The following is a 27984-nucleotide window of genomic DNA, read 5'->3' as shown; positions in this document are numbered from 1 at the left end:
TCCTATCAAAATTACTTACTGAATATAACAAATTATAGCAAGTTTTGTAAGGTTTTAGGCAGAAAAAAATCAGAATTAGTTAGAATGTACAATATTTTGTTAATTTAATAACAAATTTTGTTAAGAATATGCTTTAAAAACACACTTTTGAACATTCAAGTGCAAAATGAACTGAATTTGATATAATTATGTACTTTTTATCATTCCGGCATAACAAGAATATTACAAGCTTTGTTATTTCTATCAGGTTGAGATATATTTTTGTTACCCGTTTGTTATAATCGTTTGATCGGGATTACATTATTCCAAATGGAATTCATCGACTGTGTGATTCCACGATGCATCTTGATAATAGGAGCGTCATGATGATGAATCAACCACTGATGAAAATAACATTCTTGGCTAACCGGTCTACGGTTATGTAAATTTCAGCCACTTTCCACTGACGCATGTTTTTTTTAACTGAAAAAATCATGTTTTTTCATAATCGAACTATGTGGGGTATCGGCTCTATTATCGTCAGGTTTTACCAATTATCGGTGTCAGGAGGTAAATGATGTCCAAGTTCGTTAATTTGTTGCATGGTAATTCTTCATAATGTGGAGTACCTCTCTGCAATAGGTAAAACCTGACGATAATACAGCCGATACCCTACGCACGAATGATACCTTCAAGAAAAATTTTCGGCTTTTATCCCTGTGAACTGATGCTATTAACGAACAAAAGTTAACTCTTCATACCTAAAAATAGAATCGGCACCTGAAGATGTTGGGATCAACGACGTATTTTTTCGAAGAAAACCTCAACTGTGTAGTGATTTATTTCATTAAACGAAGTGATATCTTCATAAACAAAGGGGGTTTCTTATCTTGTTGTCGCGTTTGTATACGTGCAAAGTCTTTGCAAACAACGTCTCGTTTCGTCTATACATGTTAGTCAATTTACTGTTTACTGGTAGCAAATTGCAGAGAAAATTACATCCATGTTACTTTTATTCAATCAACACTAAGTTACTTATCAAACCAGTGCCGATTCATGGGTTGAGAAAAACATTATGGAATTTTTTCTTGAATATTCCTCGGAAACGTTTGAAAAAGTTGACGTTGAATCAAAAAGATTAAATTTTTCTATCTTGAAATATTCTAAACCACATGATATTTTACTGATTACATTCATCCCAATTCCTGAGCACAGTAATTCTACATTGTGTGCAGCACGTTTAAAGTTCTACGAATATTTTTTAAGGATTTGGATGTTGATTGTTTTTTTTTATAGCGATAAACTGTTTTTAAGACATGAAACTAAACAATAATTTTTAGAGCACCCATTTGGCTGACAAAAAATCTATTTGGCAGCAAACCGAATTTACATTTTTTCCAAGTAAAGTAAGTTTTGCTCACTTTTTGGATTACAATAATTTTTAAGTATGCCTCGTGAAATTTTTCGTTTGTTTTTACAAATTTGGTTAATTCATAAACATTTTTCAAATGATAATTTTCAACGACATAAACCATTGAAACCTGAAGGTAATTCAATCTGAATTTTGTTTCAGTATTTTTCCGAATTTTCGCTTTCCACGGACGTAACCAAGACAATAGAAAAAAAGGGGCAAGCTGTAGGAGCAGAATTAAAATTGGTATTTAAATAAAAGGAAATGAAAAAAATTATTTAGACCAAACGACAAAACAAATGATAAATTTTCACTAATGTTCGAGCCATGATACGTCATTGAATCAGTACACTAACTAGCACCTGATGATTTTCTTTGGAAGCATAAAAATTAATTAAAGTTAAAGTATGTTTTTGGTTGATATGCATTGGCCGGTTGAATTAAGTCACGAAGCCACGGTCACAATTTGATGCAATCCCCGTAAAGCGAGGCGACAAAGACTGGGAAGTGAGTAATTTACAGTGAAGTCAATTGTGTAATAAACGGAAAAGAAGGCCTAATATTAGGCGCAACACTTTTAGTAGCATCGCTATCAGTGTCAACTTGAGTCTCACTTTGGTTTTTGATTTTAATGAAATCTGCATAAAAACAGTAATTCTACTTAAATCATTTGATTCCTTCGATGTAGAACTAAAACGCTCTTACGGAAAACACCTGAAATGAGATTGAGGTTAAACAAAATAGCAGAGAGGAAATTCTACGTGAAACGTAAACTTCGTTCCATAAAACGGTCATGATTGTAATCCACTATAGGATTTCAGGCGGAAAATTGACTGTCGCCAGTCTAGACACTTCAAATACAAAATTTTCTGAATTTCAGGACTGTAGCAGGCACTATTCCTGAGATATAGAATGGTAAAAAACTGCACAAAAAAAAGTTTAACCTTTAAGTGTTTTTGATCATGATAAAAGTAGTTGAGTGTATTATATTTTTATAAACGTTATTGATTGGGCATTAAGAAAAACGTGTGGTCATGTGGTGGAAAGAAGAAGATAAAGCATAACAATGAAAAGAAAAAGAGAGAAACCTAATTATTTTCAACTTTGTTGATTGGCATCTTTTTACTCCCAGGAGCTCCCTGTTTCCTTATCCTTGTTTTTTTAAACTTCCGGTGTCTACTAATAATTTCAAAACTAACAATGGTGTCTACTAACAATTTCAAAAGAGTCTAGCTGCGATCACCAGCGACCAAACGCTTAAAACCGACGCACTTGAAAATATTTTTGTCTTAAAGTGCTGTAATCTTTTCTACGGTATCTCCGGAACGCCTTGTCCGATATTCACTATACTGGATATACATGTTCCTTACATATTAGAGGTACTCAAAAGCGAATGGGAAATAGCAAGGCAGCCATTGAAAAGGGGAAGGGGATGAATTCCGAGCAAGTCCATATATAAATTCGCTTTTCATACGAAAAAAATTCACGCCTCCTTCAAAATTCTACCGTAATACAGTCAAAAATGATCCTGAGTAACTTGTTTTGATCATAAAAAGTAAAAAAAAAATACCAAAAGTGTTAAAAAAATGATGAAAATATTTTTGTCCGTTTGCTTGTATGAGAATGTCCCATAGTGTAGTTAAGTCTTCGGCAAAGTTGTGAATATTATTTTTTCAGTATAATTTTTTTATTGACAAAATTACTATCTACAACTTCGCCGAGAACACAATACCGATCAAACAAAGCGTTCTGGCTCTAAACATATTTTAATCATTGATAGAAACATTTGGAGTATTTACTGAAAAAAATTTTGTAACGTTAAACAGGGTGTCGAAAACCTGGAAAAACCTGGAAAATCAGGGAATGTCAGGGGATTCATTTTTCGATCAGGGAAATCAGGGAAAACTAAAAAATACTCAGGGAAAATTTTTCAACCGAAACGCAATTATTTTTTAAACGACTCTCTAGTGCAAAAACTGTTTTTTTAGCTAATTCGCTACCTCTACGGTTCGGTTTTATATCCGATTTAATACTTTTTTCGCTGGGATTTTAGAGTTGCGTTTATCTACGTTGCACTTTTTTAGTGCCGAATGCTGAAAAATATCAGTGAAATTAATGTTATAATTCAGGGAATATCAGGGGAAATCAGAGAATTTGATTTCGAAAACTTTTTCGCCACTCCAGAACAAATATCGAAAATTCTACTTTCTGTAACAAATTTGTTACTCAAAAAGTAATAAAATTTCAGTTAAATAACAACACATACTGTCATATATTTCGCAAATGTCAAGAGATCATAACTTTCTAATAATGGTTGTTACAACTACACGCTAAATTTTAACTTGTCTTGAAAGCAATTCCGAAAAATTCTTCCTTTGGTAACAATTTTTTTAATTAAAAAATAAAATTCATCTCCTGTCAAAAAACGATACATACTGACGCATATTTGAAACGTGTTACCACTTACCAGTTTATTCCAAAAAAAATCATCTGTGCGAAGTTTCAGCTCAATCGAACATGATTTAGGGGTGCCTCAAAGCGCTCAAGGTTATGATTTTTTTATTCTCGAAAATCTACCATAGGGGGAGTACATGAAATTGGGAAAATCGAAACTTTTTGTTTCGATGCCAAAAGACTTAAAATGCATGAAACGTCTATCGAATCGACCGTCTGGAACTCTGCCGTTTGCTGGGCAACCAAATGTTTATATGGAATTTTCTAAAACTGACTACTGGTCATTTTAACAATTTCTTCAAACCAAATGTGAATTATTTTATTGTACCTTAGGTATCTTAAACTAGATTTTCATTAGGGTGGCTCATTCATTTTTTACTAGGGTGATTTCAAAAACAATTAAAATGAAACTCATTGTTATTAAATAGGAAAAAGCAATCGTAGTAGAAAACTTATGTCATAAACATTGCGTCATTCGCATGACTAACAATATTTTTGAATGTGCGTGTAACGGTGGGTTAAGAGGGTAGGTTTCTCTTTTCCTTTAAATATCATAAAATTTCATGGTTTTCATAGTTGCCACCACCCTTACAGAAACTAGTTGGTTCATATTTATGTTACAGCAAGTATAAGATGTCAAGCAGGCAAATGAATATGGGCATTTTTCCTACTAAACCACTTCAACCACCCTAATGAAACATTAAGATAATTGCATCTGGTTTGGAACGAGTTGTGAGTCATTTTAGAAGCCAGTTCTCAAATATTCCATATAAAGCCTTCGGTTACCCAGAAAACGGTCTATTTGCGATCAAAAATTTTTTGTCGAGATGACACCAGATCTCAATGTTTTATGCACTTTTAAGGCCTTTGGCATCGAATCAAAAAGTTTCTATTTTCCCAATCCAATGTACCGTACTGCATCAAATTTCGAACACTTAAGCTATGATTTAACTTCTTGCACTTGAAAATCAACGGAAAAAGGTTTAGCATGTTAGTTATTTTGTTGGTGTTGAAATTAGGTGCTATTTATATAGATTTAAACACATTTTGTACACGAAAACGAGGAATATTCAGAAATCGGCTTTGATTCAAACTCCGAACACTTCAACGTAATCGCTAAGAGATAGATAGGCAAACCGTCTGAATACTGACTGTCACTTTTTTCAACGCCTGCTGATTCCCCGGAAGTGGCCCTACAGTAAAGAACTACTGGGTGAAGGAAGGTACGAAATGGTATATAATAATCATGCTTTTTATTAAACTAGCAATAATAATTCGATTTTTATTGTGACGTGTTGAAGTTTGAGACTGTTCGAAATTTGAATCAAAACGGTACTCCCCCTTTGGTAAATTTTCGAGGGTCGAAAATCACAGTTTGAGCGCTTCGAGGCACCCCTAAATCATGTCCGATTCAGTTGAAATCTTTCAAATAAAATTTTTTTGGGCCAAAAAACAAAATGCACAGGGCCAGTTTTTGAAATTTGACATGACCCTCTTCGCTGCCACCCTAGTGTACGTGTATTAGTTCTTGACACAGTTTATGCGTCATAGAGGTTGTAATCAAAGGTCCAATTCACTGGGCTGAGCTTTCTTGAGAACGTTATCATCTCGCATTTATCAACGTTCAATTGCACGCACCAAAAGGGACACGTGCCATCGCAGAAATAATTTTGTCCGTCGTTAACCTTTTGTCTACAAAAACGGTAGAGAATTTCCGCAAAAATAGTTGGCAGATCTGAATATGCTTGGTGGGAAGCCGGCGTCTTTCTGCTGTTGACATAATTCCAAAATGATTTGGGGTTACGTTTAAGCATGCGCTCGACATTCCGAAGGAAGCCTCGGGAGTAGGAGCGACTTATCTGTTTATAGCGAGTGTTGATCGACAGGTAGTGTTTCCGTAGAGGAAGAGTTCTGTGTTTGAGAACTTGCTCAGGGCCGCCTTATTCGATACATTTTGATCAATACCATAGTTTAGAATATGAGTAAATGTAAAGGCGGTGGCATTCGTGGCGTCTGTGTCCAGGACTGTATTTTAGTCGATTTTAGACAACAATACGTTGATTTTATCGGTACCGTAGTCTCGTCAAGAGAGATTTTAACGAGTGGAGTGTTAATTAAGGGGCTTGCCAGCGTGCAGTAGCGAAGCAGAGATCCGAAAAGCCCATTTGTTGTATTGCTGAAGTGTAGCGGTACTGTAGCAATCTAGCAATTCGTTAGTGATTGGTGACAAACTGGACGAGCCAAAATCGATGTAGAGTAGAGAACGGCTTAAGCAGTAGCGCCTATTTTAATCAGTCGAAGAAAACAGGCCTCAAACTCCTGCATTTTGATCAATATCGACAATTTCAATGATGGAAACGAAAACTTTGATTGTCTAGCTATCTTACGAATATAAGGAATACCGTTAATCACAAAGAAATCTGTGAACAATTGCAATTGAAACAAATCGACCTATATTGCAGCCATTCAGGAGCCACTTCGGGTGCTGAAAAAAACGCCTGCAAAATAGATGGAAACTGCTTAAAATAGGTTCGAGGTGATTGGAATAGTGTCCCTCGATTGGTAACTTTGATCAATGATTGTTAAAGTTTGCCAACTTAGTTTTACAATCTGAAAACAAGTTCCGACAGAGAAAACGATAGAGAACAGATTGGTTTGTGTTTTACTTACCTTACCACACAGTCCCAAGCCGTGGTAAGAGTCGTCTCCATTCCACTCGGTCCATGGCTGCAGTTCGCCAGCTCTGCAGTCTGCGTAGGGTCCGCAGGTCGTCTTCCACCTGATCGATCCACCTTGCCCGCTGTGCACCTCTCCGTCTCGTCCCTGACGGATTGGTTTCAAGAACCATCTTTACCGGGCTGTCGTCTGACATCCTTACAACATGCCCAGCCCACCGCAACCTGCCTATCTTAGCGGTGTGAACGACAGATGGCTCCCCAAGCAGCTCCTGCAGTTCGTGGTTCATTCGCCTTCTCCACACTCCGTTTTCCATCTGCAGTCCACCGAAGATGGTACGCAACACCTTCCGCTCGAAGACCGCAAGGGCGCGTTGGTCCTCCACAAGCATAGTCCATGTCTCATGCCCGTAGAGGACTACCGGTCTGATCAGCGTCTTGTAGATGGTTAACTTGGTGCGGCGACGCATTCTACTCGATCGGAGCGTCCTTCGGAGACCAAAGTATGCACGATTTCCTGCCATAATGCGCCGTTGAATTTCTCTGCTGGTATCGTTGTCGGCAGTTACTAGTGAGCCCAGATACACAAACTCATCAACCACCTCGATTTCATCACCACCAATTTGAACTCGAGGTGGGAGGTTAGCACTGTCCTCTCGTGAAACCCTTCCTTTCATGTACTTCGTCTTCGATGCATTGATGACCAGTCCAATCCGTTTGGCTTCAGCCTTTAGTCCGATGTACGTATCCGCCATCTTCACAAAGGTCCGAGCCACAATGTCAATATCGTCGGCGAAACCAAACAGTTGAACCGACTTTTGGAATATCGTGCCACTCGTGTTAATCCCCGCTCTTCTAATGACACCTTCCAGGGCAATGTTAAACAGTAGGCACGAGAGACCATCACCTTGCCTTAGACCTCTTCGGGTTTCGAAGGGGCTCGAGAGTGCCCCCGAAACTCGAACTACACACATCACTCGATCCATCGTCGCTTTGACCAACCGCGTCAGTTCGGAAAACCGTAGTCGTGCATAATTTGCCATAGCTTGTCCCGATCGATTGTGTCGTACGCCGATTTGAAATCGATGAACAAATGATGTGTGGGCACGTTATATTCGCGGCATTTCTGCATAACCTGCCGAACCGCGAATATCTGATCCGTGGTGGCGCGGGCACCCATAAATCCCGCCTGGTAGTGCCCCACGAACTGCTTCGCAAATGGTGATAGTCGACGGCAAAGTATTTGGGAGAGTACCTTGTGACGGCGTTCAACAGAGTGATTGCCCGGTTATTGCAGCACTCCAGTTTGTCGCCCTTTTTGTAGATTAGTAGATGGTTTGTGTTTTACCCAACACATTTCGAGTATTTCGTCTGAATACACAGGCGGTTCCTAAAGCTGCTTAGAATATGTTCCCTACCCTACATGAAACCGTAACCCCGTTCTTGCCAAATAATAGGATAACCACCCCAGTCAACCACAAATCGTATATAAATGTGTGAAAATTATCGCAAATATATCTTAACGAAGTCGAAATCGTATACAACGCTTATTATCATGGGCAGAAACTCAGTTTTAATTGCATATCATGGTGCAGTCTAACCGATTTACGATTGAGGGCTTGGAATTGTAAGAAAGTGTCAAACAAATCTCTTTCAATCGGAAATTATCTTATATAAAAACGTATATCGATGAATTGCATACCACTATTCCTCAGTACGTATGTATATCGCCTCCAAAATAGTACGCATATGCTGTTTTTGTGCATCAAATGCGAGTTTGTATGATATATAGGAGTGCGGATATTGGAATTGAAACATTATTATACGTATGAAAATGTTGACTGGGACGTCATCCACAGCGGACAACCGAAGACAATGTGTGCCTGAAGAAAGTCTAGATTATGAGTACGATCAAGAGAGACCTAGATGGCACACAAGAATATCGTACGGTCCGAGAGTTTAATTGTTGCCTACACCTGCTCGCGGTCGATCAATCGTCGTGTTTGAGGATAGAAGGGTTAAGTTGGCGCGATCAACCACCAGAAGTTTTGCGGTTATTTTTTGGGCTTCGATCACAACGAAAACTTCGCAGTTTGGTCTGAAGATTTGACGAGAAAGTATTCGATTGTCGAGCCAGGATTTGGTCACAACAATAATGTCATATGAACTGTCGGCGCAGTAGATGCTAGCAGGCAACCGAAGACAATTGCTTTCCTCCTTTCCGCGTTTTGGTAGTAAAGATGGACACCGTGTCCATGGTTCGGAAAGTTGTTTGTCCTCAGGTTGGTCGACGGACTGAAAATGGGCAGCGAATCAGTGGAAGGTCTGGAATTAGTGTTTACGCATTTGCCTGAGTTGGGATTTTGGAAGCTCCATTCCCTACATCCGCAAGCAGGACCGGGGCGGCTGCTGACCGCTGACTGGAATTGCTCAACTGCGGCGGGGAGTTAGGGAGCATCCATGGTGCCAACATCGATGCATCCCGGCAGCGTTGCCAACCCTCCAGGTTTTCCTGGATATCTCCAGTTTTTTTGCCACGCCAGCGAAACAGCTAAAGGTTGAATATCTCCAGTTTTTAAAAAAGTAGAAGGTTATATCTGACACACAACCGCATTATTGACGTAGGACTACTCCGAGTAATCGTTCATTGACACACAACACAGTGAGCAAGAGGAAAGAAAACTAGAATTACCACATCTTTGATTTTTACATGCTCAAATCATTGATTTCAATTTCTTCACCGCTCTATTTTCATTAGGTTTCATTGCAACGACATATCCAGCACAAAGCTTCTCCCTACCCTCACCCAGCGAATGACAATACTGGCTCGTTCTTGTCTTGTTAAAAACACCAAACATTTGTTCGTTTCCGTGATTTATAATTTAGTAATTAATTTAGGTTTGAATTTAGAAATTACAAATCGAAAATCACGTCAAGCTCACCTGCCCGTTCATGTGAATGATTCAATACATCACGCGAAGGACTATTTCCTCTATGCGACGGACCAGCAACAGCTTCTGTCGGAATGCCCTCAGCTTCTCGCCTTCTCTTACGGTACTGCCTGATGCGCTCTGCTCCCGTCAAAGCAGGCTCACGCTTTTTAGTTTCACTGTTATTTCTTCTACTTGTTCACGGACGCGTTTCCGGTGATTCCGCATATATAACGCCTGTAACCACTGCGACATAGCGATAAATATACACGCTCACTCACTGGAAGCTAGATTAAAAATGAATGAGTCAGCTGTGCTACAGGATATTGGGAGTGATTGACATTACAAGTGATATTTTCTGATGCGAAAACATGCAGCTAAGGAAATGAAAGAAAAATCAAACCGGGCGGAGCTTATTAGTTGCCAGTGTGCGAGTATAAAAGGAAAAAAATCGTCCGCGCGTTCAGTCATTTCGCATTTTCAGCTAGACCTGTGCGCGTCGCGGTCGCAGCATTTCTGTTTGCAGTTAGCGGACTCCCGATGTTGCTGTTTGGACAACTTTAACACGCAGTTCACAAACAGTCTTTTTCAAGACTTTTATTAAATTTATAAAGAAAGTTAATTCAATTTTACTCAACGATGGGATTTTCGAGCCCAGTGAATGGACAGTGAATAATAACAGGTTCGTTTTACTTCAGAAACGGTGCGCTAGCTTGTTTCAACCGGCAGCATTACTGTTGTAATGTTAGACGGAAATCGAATTCCATGACTATTAGTGTTTTAAAATCGTTTCTGGGGGTTTTTACGGGCAGTGGCAAGCCGTCATAAATTAAAACTTAAATTGGATTCATTTGTCCTGCCGCAGATTGCTTGAGATAATTGCTCATTGCGTGTGATTGCGGGAACATATGCAGCTAAGGAAATGAAAGAAAAATTAAACCAGGCGGAGCTTATTAGTTGCCAGTGTGCGAGTATAAAAGGAAAAAAAATCGTCCGCGCGTTCAGTCATTTCGCATTTTCAGCTAGACCTGGGCGCGTCGCGGTCGCAGCATTTCTGTTTGGAGCTAGTGGAACGGTGGATGTTCCTGTTCGGATTAGACAACGAACTCTAATCATTTGACTGATTCATGGCGCTAACACTGGAGACGGAGAAAAATAGTTGTGATGAAAGTGATGGGCTGTCGAAAGGCTACTCTGCCGTTCCAATCATGGTAGTCCCATGTTCTACACAAAACTTATGCACGCTGGGACAACTATGCTTGGAAGGGCAGTACTTGTAGTAAACAAATTTGCTGCAGCGAAGGAATCTGCCGAAGCCTAGCACACAACTTTATTAAGCAGTTCAGAAACAGTCTTTTTCAAGACTTTTGAAAAATGTATAAGAATAGTTAATTCAATTTCATCCAACCAAGGATATTCATACTTTTTCGAAGCTGTATTTTAAATGGAATAGTTGTTTAAAATGTCCGAAAGCGTAACAAAAAATCAATCACGACGTGGCATTTCAAGAATCAATTTTACGTTTACATGCGCCATGGTTTGTGTCTACTCATGAAGTCTGTGCCAGGCATGCGCGCACGTGATTGGTTCATTGTAGGGGAAATTCGATCTTGAAAGTTTTCACTAATTTTCACTGTTGAACAATTAAGTAATAATGATCACTGAAGTATCACAAAAATGTCCATCATTTTATCAATCCAACGACATATTGATCATTGTAATCCATCATGTGGTTACACAAGTATTACCGTTTGAAATCTTTCATTCCGGCGTTACACCTTGGTTTTTAGTTTTCTCAGAATGTATCTCAATATAGTGCGGTTAGACGTAGTCCTACGTCAAAATCGCATCTTCAAAATTTCGAGTACACCAGACTTTATACCTAGTGACTGTAATCTACATCACTAAAAAATCAAAATGGCAATGCATTGTCTCTTCCATCTTTTTATTCACATGAAGTAACGGTGCAATGTATGTATATAATTGTTATTTACGCACTATGTTTGAACCGAAAATCAAACAAATTTCCGCAGAAGCCTCAAACTTTTATTTCCAGTTTTCTCCAGTTTTTTAATTTTAATTCTTCCAGTTTTTCTTAAAAAAAGGTTAGCATCGCTGCATCCCGGTGTCGATCGATCAGTCTCGATTGGTTAGGGTTCCTCTATTGCAGATGCTTGCATTGAAACAGTGTCCGGCGCTGTTGCGCCAAAAGTGGCGGGTGAACCTAAGTCTCTAATCCATCCCTGACCAACGGTCACGGTGGGGTGAAAACGCGAAAGGTATACCCATAGCAAATCAGGTGAAGAATCAGCCAATAGCCTGTCAATATTTTAAATGTGTCTGGTGCCAAAAGCCGGTTCGTTTTGAGTCTCTGGCTCGGCACGACGACGCTTAGCGGGGCGGTCTGGATTTTGTATTTGCACTGGGCAAGTTCAGCTACATGCTGATTGTTTTTAAAAATCTTGTTTTTGTGTTCCGAAAAAATGTGTAATTTATCACCAAGGACAGTAGCAAACTGAAAAAGAGTCTAATTTGGTAATCAAGTTTGCAAATTTTCCACTGAACCCACTGAAAACAATCTTCTACTAGACGACCATTGGTAATCACCAATTATGAAGAAAAGCTTAGCGAGATTACTTAGTGAAGTTCAGACTCGCTTTACGTTTTGATTTTTTTGCAGCTTCGAAGTACTTTTATTATGCTGTTTTTAAAATAATTTAAAATAAATAAGAAAAGTAACGTGAATGCTATCGACTGTGACGTGTATCTATTATTGCTTGGACTTTCGGCTCATCAGTCTTTAAGCTGAACTAAACGAAGTACTGCCTCTTTTCCTTCAACGTTTCGACAATATATTTTGTCTTTATCAAGAAGTCTACAAAAAACAAAGCAGAGATGTGTTTTCCCTATTTTAAAACCTTTTCCGAATGTCTGGTACTTACTAAAGCTTTTCGTTTTGTTTTCATTTGTAACTTATATAATACATAATTAACTGTGGTCTGTTTGCGTTTATCACATAAAATGGAACTATTTTAAATAATTTTTGTCATTGAATAATCTAAAAAAACTTGTACTCGGAAAAACATTATTTATGGTCACAATTGTTAATCTTCTACTAGTGTGTTGTCGAAAGCTTATCTAGATCAGATTGTCTGAGTGCGCATGATTGTCAGTTTCATGACGTCTATGAATTTTATGTTGTTTATTATTGTTTTTTACTGTGTTAAACACACCTGCATAAATAGAACTTAACCCGTCTGTATCACTTTTCTTATTAACTGTATTGTTGTTCGTTGCTATGTGGCATATTTCCAGAATCGGTAGTGCTGTTGTGTTTCTGTGTTGGTCGAGTATTTTAACATTGTTAAGATCAAATGTGTGTTGGGTTCTAATACAGTGGTGCAAGAGTGCTGTCTTTTCACTTAGTGTTGCGAATTGTGGATCTTCTATGTCGGTGCCTGTGTCAACAAGTTTCTGCAGTGCATTCAAGTTCGATCTGTGTCCGCTAATTCGTGTTTTTAACTTATTTGTAGTCATGCCAATATATTGTGAACTGCAGTCGTTGCATGAAATACTATAAATAACATTGGTGTGGTCGTCTTTTGCTATTTTATCTTTTGTTTGTGTATAATATTGTTTGGCCATGTTTGTCTTTCGTGTGGCTAACCTAACTGTTTTGTAATCGTTTTTCAGGAACTTACTGATCTTATCGGTGAGATACGGAATGTATGCTATTGACCGGTAAGTGTATTCCAGGTGTTCACTCGGCGATTGGTTGGAACTATGTTGCTCGGTACTCCTACAGTTTCTCTGGTTGATCAGGCGATGTCGCAGTGTCTTAGGGTAGTCGTTCAGCTTCAAATGTTGATCCATTATGTTGACTTTTGCCGACTCCGATAGGCCGGTGGACAACCTGTTCACTCTACTAATAAAATTGATGGCCATGTTTATTTTTTGGTGAGGTGGATGCGCCGAAAAATAGTTTAGAAAACGGCCACTTGCAATCGGTTTTTGGTACCATTCCGTCGATATATGTTGATCATCGTGTCTGACAAGTAGCATGTCAAGAAAAGGTAACCGGTTGTTTTCCTCTGTTTCACAGGTAAACTGGATGTTAGGGTTGTAGCTATTAAAAATCTTGAGCACGTAGTCAAGCTGATCGAGTGGAATGGCAGTGACTAAATCGTCGACATATTTTTTGATGAACGGCACTTTGATTTTAAGCTGTTTGAGTATGCAATCAAGCATCAATAAGTTAAAAACACGAATTAGCGGACACAGATCGAACTTGAATGCACTGCAGAAACTTGTTGACACAGGCACCGACATAAAGGATCCACAATTCGCAACACTAAGTGAAAAGACAGCACTCTTGCACCACTGTATTAGAACCCAACACACATTTGATCTTAACAATGTTAAAATACTCGACCAACACAGAAACACAACAGCACTACCGATTCTGGAAATATGCCACATAGCAACGAACAACAATACAGTTAACAAGAAAAGTGATACAGACGGGTTAAGTTCTATTTATGCAGGTGTGTTTAACACAGTAAAAAACAATAATAAACAACATAAAATTCATAGACGTCATGAAACTGACAATCACACTAGTAGAAGATTAACAATTGTGACCATAAATAATGTTTTTCCGAGTACAAGTTTTTTTAGATTATTCAATGACAAAAATTATTTAAAATAGTTCCATTTTATGTGATAAACGCAAACAGACCACAGTTAATTATGTATTATATAAGTTACAAATGAAAACAAAACGAAAAGCTTTAGTAAGTACCAGACATTCGGAAAAGGTTTTAAAATAGGGAAAACACATCTCTGCTTTGTTTTTTGTAGACTTCTTGATAAAGACAAAATATATTGTCGAAACGTTGAAGGAAAAGAGGCAGTACTTCGTTTAGTTCAGCTTAAAGACTGATGAGCCGAAAATCCAAGCAATAATATGAAATAAGAAAAGTATTGTGAAAAGTATAGTTCTCCATCAAAGCCGAAAGATGGACGAAAAATCAATCGAGGGTGATGTTTCCTTTTGATTCTACTAAAATAATCGGACGAAGAACAATAGAGAACAATGACAAAATCTTCGGTGGAGTGTCATATGCTGACAGCGATGAGTTGAAAGCATTACTAAATATTACTCAATTTTTATTGTGAAACTTTTACAGATTTGGGATTGATGTGATATTCATTTATATTGGTTAGAACCTTACTAGTCCATTACGGCTGATTTGTCCGATAAACTGTTCTAGCTGTTATAGTAAACTATTCTTCTTTTGGCCGGATTAATGCGCAAATGGTTTTTCCGATCAACCAACTTTGCAAATTATAGCCCATTATACAATTATCATAAATAAGTAGCCGCACAAAAGGCGCAGTCGTGACAGCGCTATTTGTCTGTCACACGAAACCGAAATGGCGCAAACAACAGAATCTACCCTTGACATTGCCAGGCGTATATCCAATCCATCGCGCGAGATCGTTCGGGCTTCCGGCGGGAGCTTTGCACGATGATATTACCCCGGCTTGCATATATGGGCATAAAGTCATATATTTCACTTTGCTGCTCTGTGGCGTCATTGAGGCCGTTATGTACCGGCAGGCGCCATCATCAGCATCATCGTCGACTTCGGCTTCAACTAACTGCGAATATATACTATACTGTTGAGCGCGTTGCCGCCACCGTGGTCAAGGTCGTTCCTGGTGCGAACGATTCTCCCTTGAGCCGGTCGTGTGCTTCCTCTTAAGGGCACTTGGCTCTGTGATGTCGTTTGTTTACACTGGTGCTCGCTTCGAAATGACTCACGAAGTCTCGCGCGATCGAGCGATCGATATCTGCGCACGCGGTCATTGGCCAAAAGAAGAGCGACAGTTCATGCGATACCCTTTGGTGCTTTGTGTATTGTTGGTTACTGTTGCGGGCCCAGCGCAAAGGTTGCCATTTTTGGGTCGGTTCGATCCGGTTTCGATCGACACCTCTGCCCAAGCTGTTGTTGGTTGACAACTGCGAAGCAATTTCTAAGCCGTACGCCTCCGCCCATTTCACCCCATATTCGTCGTTCATCAATTGGACGTTAAGTTGCGCTGGACACGCGATCAGTATAAGCGCGGGTTTGGTGGCCCCATTTCACTGAGATTTGTGTGATCGCGGGATCGGTAATCGATATGCGTTTTTTCTCCAAATAAATTTAAAAAAATGTTTTTATTTGGAGCTGAGGACATTCAACTTTCAAGAATAAGGAGGAGAGAATATGCAACTAACTTACAAATGATTATTTTTTTGTTTATTACGTCTTTGCCACGAATGTAGTGGTGACACGCAGTATCAAAGACTGTGCGCGAATATATTTGGACATTTTGGGTGAAATCTGTATGAAACACTGACGCGTCGGTTGCTTTGTCAATCCATTTTTGGAGCTTGGTGACGGCAATTATCTTCGAAAATTATGACGGTAGACGACGCCAGAGCTTTTGTTTTGCGAACTTTGAATTTACGGCTTTGGTTGGATTACACTTGCATATCTTTGCATAATTGAGAACTATGAGACTAAACCACCTCCAACGGAATTTCGATTGAATCTCACTACCTTATTTTCACTACCGTATTCAAAAAGTTCTTGAATTTTATTCAAGAACGGAACAAAACAGAGGTCAAAGTAGTGAAAATAAAAATTAATTGCTCTTTTTAAAAATGTAGCTTTTAAAACATAATGAATATTACGATTAACATCCATCAATAGCATCGTCGAATATATCGACTCACTGTTCAAATCCACTCCGCTCAACTGTGTACAATCTATTTACTGTTTGTGGTAAATATTTAGTTTTCAAAATTCACCATCAGTGGGAATTTCAAACTCAAAGGTAAACAAACTGTTTCGCGGAGCGAACAAATGGACTGTATGCAATTGCCAACAATCACTAGAACGTTAATCGGTTGTTGCGATTAAGCCCCCTTATAGGGTAGGATTGTACAAAACGCACCAGTTAAGCATTTGCGCGAATTACCGCGCTTCAAATCATTCCAAAGCGACATTGTACGAGTAGGAAGATTGTAGGATCTATTTATTGCATGTTCATGACGAAGTTTACTTTAAAATACTCGATTTCATTGTCTTTTTTTGGTAAAAATTACCACTGCCGCCAAACAAGCCCGTGACCAAAACGCACCACAACAAAGGTCAGTATGCTCCAAAGCAGTAGGCTAATATGCCACTAGCAGATATCAGCACGCGAAGCGAGAAGCACTTGAAGTCTCGAAAGTAAAATCATAAATAATGGAACATGCTCTTAGTTGTCAAGCAATCTCCTGCAAGCTCTTCATAGTGCATTCTGCCCCAATTTTAATTTTGTTTGTTTTTAGGTAAAAGTTGATGAAAGTTAGTGAAATAATTTGAAATACTCATAGCATTATAAACTCCAAAAGTGTAAAGGCTAGGGGAACCATAGTTTTTTGTATTATTTACTAGTCAGTTAATCATAAAAGCTTAAATAAAATTCATGAATAGTTACATGTTGGACAGAGCCACAGCCAATTGCACAGTTTTTCGAATATTTCAGTCATTATGGCACACTTTTTCATTAAGAACTGTAGAGAAGCTGGGTTTTTATGAGAAAAGCGATGAATTTCGTCATAAAAAGCCACATGTGTAAGTATTTTGGGGAATTAATAGCGTGGGCCATCTTACCCAACTGGTGCGTCTTGTACGGTTCTCCCCTACTAGGTAGTTACAAACTGTGCGGTGAGACAATGAGTAGGTAGATGGGAATCAAGGTAACAGAAAAAAAGCCAACGCACGTGGTTTAACGCTTAAGGTCCAACAAGTTATGTAGTGTGTACAAAGTAGACCTATTCATTCATCTGCAAAGTATCTGCATTATCTATTCTGTTTGAAGTTAATGAAGTAAGACCCCTAACAAAGAGTGGTGAGAATTTTTTACAAACATAGAACAATTGAAATGTATGCAAAGTGTGTGGCCCAAAAAAATTGAGCAAACTGTGAAAAGAAATGCGTACTTAGTAACCGTGCAGTAGTGAGCAGAGGGTACGCGATAAGTAGTGACAGTGAACAACCCGAACCTTTAGCGTTGTACGATGAACAGTGCTTCTGCCGTGTTATTTTAGTACGTAACAACACACCCTACGCTAGTGGAGTAAGAATGACGACACTTCTGAAGAACGTTACCAACAGCATCTGGCATGCGTTTCGAGCCCTGCAGCAGGACACTTCCGGATTCGTGGGGAAATCTAAACTTAAGGTAAGTTAATTTTTTTAAAATTTTTTGTACAAAATCATTATTATTAGTGTGTATGCAATATATTTTCCTCTGAACGGTCATGCTCCTATGGAAGTAATAAAATCTGCATCTATTTGATGTACAGAATTTTGCTTCCCAATCTAATATTCTTTGTTCAGAACAAGTTGTTCCTTCTCATTTTTTGTTCTTCTATCTACTATATAAAAATGGAATTCCGTAACGCTTGATCTTATTGATATTATTCCCTCAGTCTCTGAGGTGTACAGCAATCATCATTTTGGTTCGTTCTAAATCAAAAATAATAAGCGGTGACATGTAGGTTTTTTTAACATGAAAATGTTCGCTGATGTTCAGGAAAGACATTTGAGAAAAAATAATAGGTGTCTAATTACTAAAACTTGAGATATTATTCACAAAACTACGTAAAACATGCAAAACTATGATTTTATGTGCTAAATATGCCTTTTAAATCAAAATTCAAAGCGATAACATATGATTTTTTTTTCACAAAAATGTTTGTTAATGTTCAGGAAATACATTTGAGAAAAAATAATTAGTATCTAATCACTAAAACTGGAGATATTATACACAAAACTACGTAAAACGTGCGAAATTATGACTTTTTATACTTAATTCTTCTCCAAATCAAAATTCAAAGCGATGACATGTGATTCTTTTTTCATTAAAATGTTCGTTGATGTTTAAGAAAGACATTTGAGAAAAAATAATAAGTACCTATCTAATTACTTAAACATGAGATATTATTCACGAAACTGCGATAAACATGCAAAATTATGACTTTCTGTGCTAAATTTGCCTCTAAATCAAAATTCAAAGCGATGACATATGATTCTTTTTTCACTGAAATGTTTGTTAATGTTCGGGAAAGACATTTGGGGAAAAATAATAGATATCTGAACTTGAGATATTATTCACAAAACTACGTAAAACATGCAAAATTATGACTTTTTATGCTTGATTCGTCTCCAAATCAAAACTCAAAGCGATGACATGTGATTCTGTTTTTGATTAAAATGTTCGTTGATGTTTAAGAAAGATATTTGAGAAAAAATAATAGGTATCTAATTACTAAAACTCGAGAAATTATTCACAAAACTACGTGAAACATGCAAAATCATGACTTTTATGCTTAATTTGCCTCTAAATCAAGATTCGAAGCAGTGATCTGCGATTTTTACTATAATAAAATGTTCGTTGTGTTTGGGAAAGATATTTGAGGGAAAAAATAATAGGTATCTGATTATTTGAAATTCAAATATTTAAATATTTGAACTCAATCGAAATTCAAAGCTATGATATGTAATTGTTCTTCATTGAAATGTTTGTTAATGTTCAGGAAAGAAATTTGAGGAAAAGTAATAGATATCTTATTGCTGAAAGTTGAAATATTACTTTAAAAACTGCGTATGTTTGAAGATAATTTTCTGCATACAGAAAAACACATTAAAATACTCTTTTTAAAATTTATATCTATTATACATATAATACAAGCAAAATTTTGACTTTTTGAGCAAGAGCTCAATTCGCCTGTAAATAAAATTTTTTTTTTCAACAAAATGTTCGTTGTTCCTTCAACATCTGCAAACATTTTCTTGCAGAAGAATTTATGCTTTAATTTGGTGCGAGTCGGGCAGAAAAAAATTACATTTCTGATGTTTTCGTAGTTTTGTGAATAGTAACACATTACGGGATTCGAAATACTTTTTTACTTTTACCAAAACTAGATCTTGGGACATTTGGCTGGAGGAAAGGCCGCATTTCATTGGTTTAATCTTTTTTTTTAATTTCTACGTAGTTATGTGGATTAAAACGTTAACTTCTTCTCAGACCTGTTCCTGGGACACCAACAAACATTTTCGTTATAACAATTCACATGTTATCTCTTCAGATATGATTATAGAGGAGAACTAAGCATGAATGGTCACGCTAAATTCTTATTACTTTGATTTCTTTCTTCTAAAAGTTACATAAAAAGAGGTTTTACTGTGAACGATTGACGAATATCCGGTTATCACCCTAATATATCCGGAACTGGGATGACCCCACATAACATTTTCCAAAATAACGACTTCTGGTTTCAGGAAAATAATCAAAAGTGGTATTTGGCCAACCATTTCAATACTTCCGAAACCTTCGAACTCCATACGTCATTTTGAAATCCAAAATGGCGACTTCCAGTTTCTGTAAAACATCCCCAAATCACAAAATGCAATCCAATATGGGTATTTCCGTTCTGTGCGTTCTCAGAATGTTAAAGAATCTTTTTGAAGTGAGTTGTGCTAATAATGCAATGAATTATAAAAAATGATTCCTAATTTTGAAACTTTCGATCCCGAGCATCGCCGGGAACGTTCAACTAGTCGCTAATAATTAGCGTCCTGTTGGTATTGTCATCGAGCCTTTTACCCATGCTATTCGGATTTTTCATTTTTCGCCCCAGTAATTTCTTTAGTTCGATTTGCCATGTTCAGTTTTTAGTTGACATCTTCTATCCGCCAATACATCTTCAAATATATACTACATATTTAAAAAATGTAAAAGAAATTAACTCTTTTTTCTTGTGAAAAATAACACTGGTCAACACAAAGCTCGCCTATAGCTAGTTTTTAACAGGTTCTGTGAGGTTTGAGTGCCCCTAGTCGCCTTGGAAGGGGGTCGAACTGCCGCAGAGTAATTCCTCGCCGGGTTTACCATTTCTCCGTTTCCTTACGAAAAAACATCATTGAAGTCTTTGAAGACTGACGCACTAGGTTCTAGGGCGTGACCTCTCGAAAAAAGTACGTCTCTTCGCGGTCACGGCTCGCTATGATCCGCTGTACAAAATTTTCATCATGTTTAAGAAATATATCAAAGCATGTAATATTTTTTATTTAATAAGAGACGTTTTAACTACAGTAAGGTCTTTTTTTACTCGGTTTTCTATGAGGGTTGCTTTTCTCGATTACTAAAAAACGGTACAAGAAATCGACCTCATTTCAATCATGTTCTCCGTTTAAGACCATGAGGGATCATATATCAGTTTTCCAAAAAAAAAAATCACAGTTTTCGGTGTAAACATTCAAAATTTAAAATATTGCATTTTGGTCTCTAGATAGACCTTTATCAATTTCAAACGAGGTTCGAACATTTTAGGGGTTTTCTTCGTTATATTTGCAACTCAAAAAAGTCCTTTTTCACGCGGGAACGGAAATCCGGAAAACCATAGTATACTAGGTAGTCCTTCGCGTCGTAAAACATTTAATTTTTTATATGCAATTTTAATCATTTCACCTAATTTAAACGTGAAGAATCAGGAATAATGCATTTTGGATACATACGTCCTTGCAATCGGGTTGAGGGGGAGGAGGTTGTTAGCGTGACCGTAGCTGAGCGGCGACCATATTAACCTCTGCATCTCCCCAAAGGTCACAGGAAGGGGATTTTTGTTAGCATGCAAGGGTACATTGGATTTAGGTGATACGATTATATATAATTCCTACCCGTTTCCATTTAGCTGTTTTCGGTTTATATGTTGTTCAGCCGGATGATTGTAGAAACATAATTAGCTTATTTATTTTAAGTACCAGTTAATCAACAGGCAGCAAAACCTCTGTTCGGGCCGCGCAAAATTGTGTGTGGTTCATTCCAATAGAGCACAAAGTTGTTCAACTTTCTGGTTTGTTCTCAACGATTTGAACCAACTAACAATAGAATGCTGTTGCGGTCAGGCACTGCACAGTGAGGCGACTTCATATGAATGTTGCCCAAGTGAAAAAAATGTCCTCAAATCTAGGAAAATACATGGTTCAATATAGTTTTGAGACGCTGAGCCCAAATTTGATATTATTTCTCATGAAATGCCTATTTTTCACGCCTGGGGAATTTGCGTTAGGGGACTCACTTAAAATCTTCTAAGGGGTGATAGAAGACCCTATTTGATGAAAAAACTCTTTTAGTTTAGCTGTAATTCCACTGGGCCCAGCAATAGAAGGGGGTTGCATGATTGACTCAAAATTTTGGATTTTTCAGTTTCGACGTGAAAGAAGTCATTTTATTCATTTTGGAGCGGTTTTTGATCCTTCAAGAGGTGATGGAGGACCCTATTTGATGAAAAAAATCCTTCTACGCATATGGCCAAAATTTAATTACTGCCGATTTATTCACCTTTTCAGTTTTCGGTTATGTTTGCCTTTAACGAGGTCTACCACAAAAAGTATGATAGCTAGCCTAATTTTGTTGATTTCGTTGAAAATCTGAGAAAATTTCGTCATCAATAGTGTCTTAAAAACGTCAAATAAGAGAGAATGAGAAGCACTTAGAAAAGAACAAATGTTAAATCAAATGTTTTTTGAGAACTTAACTGAAGTTTTCTCTCTGGAATATGTGATAAATAGTCGAGCTTCGTAGCCGCAAGGTTACAGAGTCAGCTTTGACAAGCGAATGGTGATAGGTTCGAATCTTAGTAGAACCAAACCATTCGTGCGCAAAAAGGACTTTAAGTATGAGTTTATTCTCAGCCTCTTTCACACAAAATCTTCTCTCCAGATTTAATAACCTCTCGTCTGAAGCTTCGATAATATCATAGACTATAGCACGTCAACGCTGTTAGAGTGATAGCCTGCAGGAGGATATGATAGAATCGATAAGGAAAAAAGTAGGTTACTAAATTTCATTCGAACGGGCCTAAAAGACAGAAAAAAAAATCCGGATATCCGGATAGTATATACGCTACGCCTTTATTTAGTGTTGTAAGATTCACAATTTCCTGCTAATTATGCATAATTATAAGAAAATGATGTATCATGCAACTGTAAAAACCATTCAAGGTTCAAAGCTTTAGGACAGGCTCAAATTGGTATAAAAAATCGACCCAAAAGAAAATCTCGGGTCCAGGTTTTACAATTTCCGGTTCGGGTTTAATAAAAATAAAATTTTCGGGTTCGAGTCAGGCTCGGGTTCGATTAATTTTTCGGCACGACGCTTGCCAGTGTCGACAAAATTATTTAATAAAGGAAATTTCAATACCTAGGATTTTTCAAGTTCTGGGTTACAATTATAATTAGTTACTTGATAATGGTTACTTAATGAATCTTGAATTGATTTGAAGATATATTTTGGATTTTTTTTTTTAAATTCCAGCTGGTCTTGAGGTACGATGCTGGCCTAATAAGCCAGTCCACGACGACTTCGAGTCCCGGCTCGGGAGAGACTGTGTTGGTGTCAGTAGGATCGTAGCGCTAGCCCCGCAATTGTCCTGTTCATCTAACAGTTGGCTGCGAAGTCTGTGTAAAATAAACAGAAGGTCAAGTTCTGATACGGGATGTAGCACCAAGGCTTTGCTTTATATTTGGGATTTATTTAAACTAGTTATAATTACAACTTATTCCTCTTGCTTTTCTTGAATTGAATCTGCAATCGTTCACCATAAGTAGTTGAAAAAACATGATTAATATTTCGAATATTAATTTTCACAGATCCGGTGTATGAAAATGTTTCGAAAAGTTGTTGAACGAAACACAGTTCATCCACTTGGTATGCAGAAACAGTGTAAACCAAAAATATCAAAAGTTTTTGCAGCACGGCCAACCATACCGACTAATAATAGAACTTAACAGTGCGCTAAATAAAATCGCCCAATCAGAGAGGGCTTTCACTTTGACAGAACTTTGGGTGATTTTTGGTTTCTCTTGTCACATCCTGTCCTAGCCCCCGATCACCCTCCAGTCCGCTAGCCCCTTCCCCAGACACACACTGTAAGTGGTCGAAACCAGGAGGTTGACATCTACTAGAAATCATGTATCGAACATCGTTAGCAATATGGCGGCATTTGTGTACAAACATATATATACTGTTTCATCGTTCTTACATTTTATCTAAAATAATAGAATTCACTTCTGTTATTGGAAAGAATACAGCTGAAACAAATGTATGCATAACAAAAGTTTTAACACATTATTTGTGTTTATACTACAGCCTGTGCATTAAAAAAAGCAGTATAAATAACAGTTCACTTATTGAATACCGTTCCATACACATTACGCGATCAAATTGATAAATTTGATCGCTTTTAGTTTTATTTTGTCATCAATAGATAGGGCCAACATATGGAGCAGTTGCCCGAAAATTCTTCCCTTTAGAGTAAACTGCCCATTTTCCGGGTACCGCTAGTGTCAGCGGACCACTGATATGTTGGGTACACTGCAAATATCTGAGATTTGACAGCGATAGCATACTCCTGGTCGAAACCTGCCTCTCCGAAATGTCGTATGCAGTGTTATGAAAATGACTGCAAGACAATGACAGCAAATTTTCAACTGATCCGGCTCTCATTGTATTGCACAGCTCTCTCTGCTCCCCACACGTTCGGTAAACAGTCCAACAGCAACTGACGACAGCACACATGCAACAATGCAACTTCATACAGGCTGTTATTTTTCATCTCCTTATGTCTGTTGGTATTTCCAAGCTGTCGCAAATGACAGCTTATAATCTTCCGACATCCTTCAACACGAATCCGAGCGGGATGTCAGGTGATTATGATTCACGACAGTAAGGTCGATGAAAGAACGAAAGAGAGATGGTGCGAAGCACGTTTTTTCTTACGTGGGGAACAATATCAACAATGGAAACGGTTTGCTTTTTATTCAATATGCCACCGGCCTGTGAAAAAGGAGAAACGAAAAGATGCAAGTCGATGACAGCGGCAGCCGATCAGCAGGCTGTCAACAGGAACAGGACATCCTCAAAATGAGCAAACTAGGCTGTCATGTCCGAACGAACAAAATTCATGCGCAAGAATGAGCTGTCATACGCAACACAAGACAGTTTCTTTGCCTTGTGTAATCTGTAGCTGTATGTGAGCTCTCACGCATGAGGCTGTTGGAGTGAAGAGAGAGAAAAGTCGTCAGCATAGTGTCGCTATCCAGTCATTTTCTTAAGCTTGGTCGTATGTTGCGTATCTTGAATTTTGTTAGTTTTCCATCTTTTTTGAGAACTTTTCTGTTATTTTTGTTTGCCTAGAACCATTCATCATTGATCGAACACTACGTGCTTCAGAACGTTCCGCGGGCTTTATTGCTCGTGCACGGTTTTGGTCTACACTCAAAATTATTATCACTGATACTTTATGCCACCTAGATCTTATTATTTGCTTGCTATCGTTTTCTTGTTCTTATTTTCGTTTTCAATTATTTTTTAACTTTTCTGTTCTCTCTGTTTTTTTTTATCTAACTTTGTTTGCATTGAATTATTTATTTTGAATTGCTCTCAAAATAAAGCTTGCTTCATTTAGAATTGGAACAAACTTTTGCTCATATTGTGGCGCTCCTGGTGAGCGGATTAGGAAACTCTTGGCGCCCACGTGTCGGGAATTTCGCTAGCTTCACCTATGTATTTTTGACATTCCGCAAAACGACTGCATTTTGTAAACACTTAACATAGAAGCCGAAAGAAGGGAAAAAATTGTGCACATTTTTTTTAGAAACTCCATTGTGGTCCGCATCTAGGCTAGCTAGACAGCGAAAATTGTCCAGAAATACCGTATGGCGCGTTATCAAATGCTATAAGGAAACATTGACGGATTCGGAAGCCTCAAGCCAATCATCGGAGTGGAACTGTCGACTGAAAACTGCGTGGTAAGACTTTGAAGACCATTAAGAGGAATCCCAATCTGTCGGACCGTGATTTGGCCAAGAAATTCGGTGCTGCCCATAGTACCGTGAGGAGAATTCGATTTCGGGAAGGAATATAGTCGTTTCGAGCTAGCAAACAGCCAAACCGGACCATAGAAACCGGGTGTCCTTTGACAGACGATGGAACTTATGTCAAGGCTGATTTCGGGCAAATTCCAGGTTAATCTTTTTTTGTCAACGGCTCGGGAAGATGTTCAAGCCAGATTTAAATCAGTTTTCGCCGACAAATTTGTACACAAATTTATGATTTGGCAAGGCATTTGTAGCTGTGACAGTTGAACGAAAAGTTTTCGTTGCAAACAACGAGTGATATTCAACAACAAACACCCTCAGAGAGTAAAGAGAGAATATGTATGTAAAAGCTCTCTCTCTCTCTCTCTCTCTTCTTCTTCATGTCAGTATTATTTGTTTTGTTTATGCATGCACAGTTCTGTTCAAAATAACGTCGTAACAGGAAGCGTTGCACAGGCGCATTGTGCTGTTCTAACTGAACTGCTAGAAAAATTTTGACAAAAAGTTAACCATTTTGAAAGCTACAATCTTCCGGTTTTGACTGTGTTTACTGCAAACCTCAATAATAATACGCCAGGAATGTACTGTAATACCGGCCAGAGTATTGGACGAAAGAGGACTTTTTTTCGGTTCGACTCCATTTGTACACTAAATACGCAATCCAACGAATCTACTCAAAGTGTCGCCCAATCGAAGATTTCTTCGAGATTTTGAGTTCTTTGGTGTACAACAGCAACTGAAAAGCAAGGAACTGCAAACAGTTGATTGGTAGAGATAAAATATGCATTCGAAAAGTCGACGTGAATATTCTACAGCGCTTTTGTTTTAGTATCCTGACAAAGCTTCGTCGAACAGCCGATTCTATGCCTTTCTCCATTTCTCTTCAATTTTTTTGTTCATAATGTATGTATCTTCGAGCGCAAAAAACTAGTTTTTTGTTCTAGTACATCCGTTTTTTTTGACAGCATAAGAAAAAAATAATTCAAATTTATTGCTGTACATGAGAGTCGTGTACATTCCACCAGTTCTGCAGTCTGCGTAGGGTCCGTAAGTCGTCTTCCACCTTGCCCGCTGTGCTCCTCTCCGTCTCGTACCTGACGGATGGTCTCAAGAACCGTCTTTACCGAGCTGTCGTCCGACATTCTTATGACATGCCCAGCCCACCACATTCTGCCAATCTTAGCGGTGTGGACGACAGAAGGCTCCCCAAGCAGCTCCGTTCGTGGTTCATTCGCCTTCTCCATGTTCCGTTCTCCATCTGCAGTCCACCGAAGATTATACGCAACACCTTCCGGTCGAAAACCTGCACAAGCACAGTCCATGTCTAATGGCCGTAGAGGACACCGGTTTGATCAGCGTCTTGTAGATGGTTAACTTAGTGCGGCGGCGAATTCTACTCGATCGGAGCGTCCTTCGGAGACCAAATTTTTTCAAATTTATAGATGTCACCCATTAAGACAATGACGTCGAAACTATAGCAAAAAGAGTGTCTCCAAAAACGAATTTTGCTTTTCATTCGATCGTACGACCATTACTTGATGTTTTGGCCAGATTCGGAGAACTGTCAATACAGCAAAATCATTCAAGAATGGTATGCAGAGTATCCAGTTTGTTTCAAAAAACCTAAACCCACCCAATTGCCCCCAGTTCCGCCCTATCGAGGAATACTGGCCAACCATAAGGAGTAGACTCAAGGCAAAGGAAAGAGGTGTCAAATACTACAATTAAATGAAGATCTGTTGGAATAAAATAGCCAATACGGTGGACGAAGAAGGTGTGCGCCGCCCAATTACAGGAATGGTTCGAGAATTCCTTCGAAACCATGACGAATAATTTTATCCGTATTTTTTCTTTTAAGTATGAAGAAAATGCTTCATTTGTGCAAGAAAAGATCATGAACACGAACTGTTTTAGTTCCAATACTTTCTGAAGCAAGCTTAAGGTGCTTAAAAATGGTTCGTAGATTTTATTATTTGCATATTTTTTTTTTACGTTCCTGATTCTTTTCTCTTGTATATTTTGCCGCTTTTATATTCCTATCGTCAATTTGTTGTTTTTTCTCTTGTTTTTCAATATATTTTGATATAAATATAAAACAATTAAGACACTGCTTATACAAGAAAAACGGATTGAAGAAACTCAATTTAATGGTTTTTTTCAAGATTGAATGAGAAGACTCTACTTACTTAGTCGACGCATGGACCAATCTACATGCAATCTGATGAACCAAGAAAATAATCATTCACATTAAAAATGATGTTCACGGTAATGTACAGACTATAACGTTTTCTGTGTCTCAAATTTTCCAGGTTTTGACCGCAAACATCGCAACCCTGCTGGACCTGTACGGCGTCGAGCGAGGTTTGGATCACTTCCGGTCCACGGCAACGCTGAACTTTGACCATTATCTGTACTATCTGGGCCAGGAGGTGTTTTCCTCACTGTCCAATGAGCTGTCGCTATCTGCGCTGCGGAACTACGAAACTAAAATCGATGAGGTTTGTTTTTTTTTTAAATTTATATGAATTCGATGATCGTACGAACTGTAATTG

At 38.2% G+C, this 27984-nt stretch overlaps 1 protein-coding gene across 5 annotated transcripts in view; it reads left to right on the top strand.

The window, feature by feature from the left end:
* The window catches only part of LOC129722965 (switch-associated protein 70-like), a 37956-nt gene that overhangs the window by 8308 nt on the left and 1664 nt on the right, over positions 1 to 27984 (top strand). For 3 of the 5 annotated variants that reach the window (XM_055676856.1, XM_055676857.1, XM_055676859.1), the window contains exons 2-3: positions 17367 to 17729; positions 27742 to 27930. In XM_055676856.1, the coding sequence (XP_055532831.1) occupies positions 17631 to 17729; positions 27742 to 27930 (288 nt within the window). In that variant the 5' untranslated portion in view covers positions 17367 to 17630. Of the gene's footprint in view, positions 1 to 17339; positions 17730 to 27741; positions 27931 to 27984 lie in introns of all 5 variants that reach the window. The other 2 variants (XM_055676860.1, XM_055676858.1) reach the window with 2 other exon arrangements.

The sequence above is a fragment of the Wyeomyia smithii genome, chromosome 2 (genome assembly GCF_029784165.1).
Source record: "Wyeomyia smithii strain HCP4-BCI-WySm-NY-G18 chromosome 2, ASM2978416v1, whole genome shotgun sequence".
Lineage (NCBI taxonomy): Eukaryota > Metazoa > Arthropoda > Insecta > Diptera > Culicidae > Wyeomyia > Wyeomyia smithii.
The sequence above is the reverse complement of the archived record's forward strand: the minus strand, read 5'-3'. Positions and strand labels throughout refer to the sequence as shown.